Below are 6,000 nucleotides of genomic sequence, written 5' to 3'. Positions count from 1 at the left end.
GACTGATATTTTATGGCCTAAGCAACTTTGACGTGTCTCAATAATCTATAAAACAAGCTTATATTTTTTATATCTGCTTCACACAGCAACGATTTACAATGAGACGTGTCTATTTTTAATTTACGACTAGACATACGTATCCATTAAAGTAGACTGGCTGCTGTATTCAAACTTCACTGTGTAGTTTCGCCTGTGTGTAACTAGGTGTCGTACGCGAGTTGTTGTGTGTAGCTACATTGGGCAGCGCAGAGATTTTTGTTGAGTAGTACGGGAGTTGCATTTATGAAACCACACGCTTGAACAGATAGCAAGCGCCTCATACACGCTGCAAGCCATATTCACACACTGTCCACGATCCGAGTGTTTCTTGGTGGTGGAAAGGAGGAAGAGTACGCATTATCTAGTCATTAATTTTCCCCTTATTTTTTATTTTGTGGGGACGGAAGAGCAGAGCGGAATATTAGGGTCGGTTTCGTGGACTTGTCGGAGCGATGTCGGAGTTTCTGGTGAATCTACTCGGAGAGCGGCTTGTCAACAGCGAGAAAGCCGAAGTAGACGTGCAGGCGCTGGGCAGCAAGCTGTCCTTGGTCGGGCTCTACTTCGGCTGTAGTCTGAATGGCCCTTGCAAACAGTTCAACGCCAGTCTATGTGAGTTTTACAGCAAGTTCAAAAAATCATCGGAACACAAAGACAAACTGGAAATCGTCTTCGTCTCATCCGACCAGGACCAGAAACATTGGCAGGACTTCTTACAGGAGATGCAATGGCCGGCGTTGCCTTTTAAAGACAAGCACAGGAAGGTAGGCAGAGCCGAAATACGGTGTGAATTAGATCAGAGTTACTTTCCTTGACATCTCACAAATCTGATACCTATATGTGTCAATTAAGTAGCTACGCTCTTCTTATGGCACGCTGCACAAGATAAACTTGAATTTATTTATGTTAAACAGGTGGCAAATTTCTGGGGTTGTGTAGAATTAGTTGTTGTATTTTCATCCATTATTGAAAAATTTTCCTCTCGAAATGGTAACAACCAACCCCTGCTAATTTTCCCTAACAAATATTAGCAAGTTGTCATTTTATTTATTTATTTATTTATTGAAAGGGTGGCGGCGTAGGCCTAATTGGTTACATAGCCTACACTTTCTGGTTTCCAAGTTTTTGATTTCGGTTTGCAGTAGGCTATTAATTGAGTAGTCTTCAGATAATCGCCTACCGTCTTATATCCTTAAGGTGACAAAAAAAACTTAATGCCGGATATGCCTTTACTCAATCGTGTTAATTTTGTTGTATTAGTAGCCTACCGCTTTTATTCGCCGTCTTTATGTTGGATTAATTTTTTATTTTACATTTTACACAGCTATTGATTGGGCATATAATTGCCCGAACTGTGTATTGGTTAAATGCAAAGGTCAGCGGTTTACATATATATTTTGAAATTATTTACATGAAAATTCATGCATAGGGTATTTGATGTAAATGGATAGGACTATTATGGGAATTGCCCATTCATTCAGTGGTGAATTTTCATACTTGTCATAATTCGGAAGTATTCCCCGGGAAACGCCTTCGTTATGCGATTATGCTATTGTTTTACCGTAATAGCATTGTTTGTTTAGGCTATGCAACAGGGGGTAAATATATGTGCTCTCAAAGTTCCAACCCAATCGAAATGTTTCATGGATCATTTTTTTTATCGAATGATTAAATTAAATTATAATTTTAACCAAATAGGCTATTACAGGAGTGTGTCTGTCTCGTGGAGGATTGCATTAAGCTTTAGCCTATTTCCAAAAGCTGACAGTGATATTTGGGCTTTTCATTTTTTTGTTTCGTGGCCTATTTCTTTTTTCAATTCGATAATATAACAGATATTGAACAGAATTGTCGTTTCACTGCAGAAAAGTAAAATGCATGGTCAGAAGTTGCCATTTTGGTCCTGACGTAGGCTATAGGTATGCAGCATTGTTAACGGTTGTTGTGGTTGATAACCCGTGCTCCTTCAGGAATGGCCAGGATCGGCACCTGGCGTAAAATGCCTGACATAGAAGGCTGCAAATTACGATCGCGGTGTCGCCTTACAAGGTCGAATTCTGACATACACCGTAAATACTCCCGGGGTCCCAAGCATCTTTCAGCAGTGCTTTTTTTTCGTGTAGTAGGGATAAACATAGCTACCAACACACAGATATTAAAGAAATTGAAATGAAAATGGCAATATATATTAGGCTACTGAACGTGGAAGGGACAGTTTGTACTATGATATGATATCTTATTCATAGCTATTTATGATTTTAATTATGACAAGGGATGGGAAGAAAGATAGGCCTCGTTCTTGGAAATCGGGTTCATAGGTCACATTTTGTCAGAATTATGGGATGTGAATAACTTCTTGATGCTGCTCATGATTTTTTTAAATTTTTATTAAAGATCTATACTCAAGCGTTTAAAACACTACTGATATTTAAACTGCGGTTTTTTGTTAGTGGGCTTGCATCAGTTCTGAAATATGATTTGCTGGCATAGCAGGGATAGACTGTGCCATTGGAATAGACTGTGTAGTAGGCTACGGCCATTGCATAAGTATGTGTGGGCCTTCACCATCACCTCCCCTCCTCCTCTCCATTAAAAATGCTGCATAACGCTTTTAGCCCGGAGCAAAGATACCATTTGAGAAAGATAAACAACGCACAAGCTGTCCCACCAACATGATGTGTCGCAGGAATTCATTAGGTGGTGCATTCATGCTCGTGCATGCATATGTGTAAGTGAGAGAATACCTACGGCTGTAGCAGGAGTGAATGTTTTCCTGTCTTTTTTCAGTATGAATTCTGCATGGTGAGGACTACGGCAGTTTTTTTTTTTTTTTGGCCCTAGGCCTCGACCTCAGCTGGCTGGCCTCCCCACTATGACAGGAGCTCTCCACAACCTGAAGCTTTGCTATGGCGTTCCATACCCCTACAATCACACGAGGAACACAAATCCCATTCTGTAGCTCGACCCATTTGACTGCCAGACTCCTTTCATGCTTTTCTCTAAAGCCACCAATAAAACAAAAGTCCAGGGATAGATTCTGTACAAGGCAATCCAGATGGACTGTGCATACACTGATTCAGAACAGGTTTGGAATCAGTTGCACATGAGTAGGTTTTTTTTCTTTCCTCAAGGAAGCATTCTCTACATGAATTGTTTGCATGTATGTTTCCAAGCCTGTGCTGTAGCGAATTACAACACAGGAGCTATAAAATAATTTTAATGGGCTTTTATTAATTTAAATGTTTTGACTGCTCTTAGCCAGGTAGGAACTGACCTCTGGCCTGTGAACATTTTGTATATGTCCAATCGAATGATTTTTACAGTTTCGGATTCTATTGTTTGACGATACATCTGCAACTAATATGACACATCATCAAATGTATGATTATAAAATGGCAGAATATTTGAACATATGCCCAAATCCTCTACGCTCCACTCCCAGCAATCCCTGTGGGCCTTTCCTGGGGGAACTAAAAATGATGTGTTTTACTCTTTATGAACTGGGAGTGAATTTTCTTTAGAGATTTTTTTTCGGTTCATGAATAGAATGACTGAGCGAGAGGGAGCTGGGGTCTCTTGCACTCTTAGTTTTATGACCGTGGGCTGATGTAGGCTGAAGCAAGCCCGCGGTTAATGCTTTGCAGGTTCTCAGTGAAGGTGTGATTTTTATGTGCAGCATCGGCCCCAGGTGTAAAGACGAGAATAACAGAGAGGTCGAATGCAGAGCAGGAGAGAGAGATTAATTTTTTTTTTATCCATTGGAGCCAGTAGGTCATACTGTGCATCATTAACAGAGAAGGACACCGTGCAAAGTCTTGAAAAAGTGTGTGTTTGCATAAATGAGTGCATGCATGTGAGAGTGTGTGTGTGTATGAAACTGTCCTTTATGGTAAAACCTTTGACCTGGGAGGTAAACCACACTGTGCAAGCATACAGACAGTGGCAGACAGAGACAAAAACAGACAGACAGAGGCAGACAGACAGAGACAGACAGATAGAGGCAGACAAATAGAGGCAGACTGAGACAGAAAGATAGAGGCAGACAGATAGAGGTAGACAGGCAGAGGTAGACAAAGACAAACAGATAGAGGCAGACAGACAGAGGCAGACTGAGACAGACAGATAGAGGCAGACTGAGACAGAAAGATAGAGGCAGACTGAGACAGACAGATAGAGGCAGACAGATAGAGGTAGACAGAGACAGACAGATAGAGGCAGGCAGAGGTAGATAGTCAGTGCAGGCTCAAGCTCTTGCATGTGTTGTACATTTGGTTGACAGGAGAAAGAATAGGAAAGGTCTGGAAGCCGCAGTGAAGCCAGCTGTTGTTATAGGCTGGAAACCGTGGCATGTGTGAGGGCCTGTACTGTATAAAGCAGCACGTTCTGAATTCGCACACTTCTTGACTCCCATAAAGCACTGCTGCCTCCACTACTCCCCAGGGTTCTACTGGTCTTTAGGGTGCCAAAGGGTCACTCAATTACCCCTGTCACACTGTGAGGAAAAATCCACCTTTAATGTGCTATGGGAGCACACAGTCCTTTCGCACCACACAGAAACAGTAAGATTGTAGATAAGCCCTCAGTTCTATGACTGTCACAATATAAATGACAAAGCACACTGGGAAAGTGAGGCCTTCAGTGAGAGCCTCTGTGAGTATGATAAATTAATTAAATAAATGAGCAGCATCAGTAAATTGACAAACAAGTTTTTCTAATTGGGCCCGTGCATTTGCTACAAACCTTAGCTTCTGGATATTTTTATCAATTCAAATGAATGGGAGGGTGGGGAGTGGTGCTAGTTAAAAACTTAAACCGCAGGCCGATTTTGGCTGGCTGTGCTAAGGGTATTGGAATGAAACGTATGTGTGTAAATGCCAGATCCCTGCAATTAGCACTCCGCGGGTCCACTGATCTCTCCTTTATCTGCCATTCCTGGCATTGTCGAGGGAAGTATAATGGATTCATGAAAGATATGTCGGGAGGGCACGTGGCTCAGAGCACGATGGCTTTGCCGTTAACTTTTTTCACTCTCTTTTCCTTTCTTTATCTCTCTTTAAGTGTTCCTCGTAATGTATGTCCTCCCTACATTCACATCAAACACACGTCACTGTCCATTATCGCCAATGATCTATTCATGCAGAGGAGAGGCTGAAATGCAAAGGCCCAGACTGTCAGCATTAACCCTTCCACAGCCAAAGTGTTGCTTTATACATCATTGCCATTCACTCTTCCTGTATTATTACCAAAAACAAAAATTCACTCATCTCCAAACATTGAATTGAATGAAGAGATCATTTTTGTAGTTACACTGATTTTTTTTTTGGTGGGGGACGGACGGGGGGGGGGGGGGGGGGGGCAGAGGGGAGTGGCAGATGGATTGGGTCAAATACTTTCCATAATATTATCTTGAAGGAAATGTAATTTTCACCATTATTCAGAACTAACTTATTTAATGTAATTAATTATCTGGGGGAGTTACTGGGCTGTTTTCAAATATTTTACCAGCATCTGAAGAGTTAAAGCATTTCAACTGTGCATTTGACCCCGATTGCAGTAGCAGCACACCCCTTCACTACTTTTGGGAGTAGTTGGCAATTTAAGAGCAAAGACATTCATCTTTGCAACAGATTTCACTTGGTTCTCATATAAGTCCTGCCCACGCCTTATGTATCCCTTGTAAAGTTCCTTTTCCACAGGCCATTTTATTTGTGTTGGTAGATATTTCCCAGCCGTGTTTCAGAACGGACAGAGAGGGTGGCGGTTTCCCTTGTTTCGGAGGAGAGATGGCAGAGACCACTGGTGGGCTCTCGCTGGGGATGTGGCATCTTGGCTGGCATGGCTTCACAAGGAGAACTTAAAGCAGGAGCAGGAAACCTGTGCATAACCCAAATCTGCAAATTCCATCTCTGTCAGCGTCAGAGGCTGTATTCACAAACACCTCCTAGCTCACACTTATAACAATGA

At 41.9% G+C, this 6,000-nt stretch overlaps 1 protein-coding gene across 1 annotated transcript in view; it reads left to right on the top strand.

Moving 5' to 3' along the window:
• The first annotated feature begins 237 nt into the window (after positions 1–237).
• LOC118236469 (nucleoredoxin) overlaps positions 238–6,000 on the top strand; it is a 51,076-nt gene continuing 45,313 nt past the window's right edge. Inside the window, exon 1 of the mRNA XM_035434897.1 lies at positions 238–800. Within this exon, the coding sequence (XP_035290788.1) occupies positions 492–800 (309 nt within the window). The 5' untranslated portion in view covers positions 238–491. The remainder of the gene's footprint in view (positions 801–6,000) is intronic.

Source organism: Anguilla anguilla, chromosome 9 (assembly GCF_013347855.1).
Source record: "Anguilla anguilla isolate fAngAng1 chromosome 9, fAngAng1.pri, whole genome shotgun sequence".
Classification (NCBI taxonomy): domain Eukaryota; kingdom Metazoa; phylum Chordata; class Actinopteri; order Anguilliformes; family Anguillidae; genus Anguilla; species Anguilla anguilla.
The sequence above is the reverse complement of the archived record's forward strand: the minus strand, read 5'-3'. Positions and strand labels throughout refer to the sequence as shown.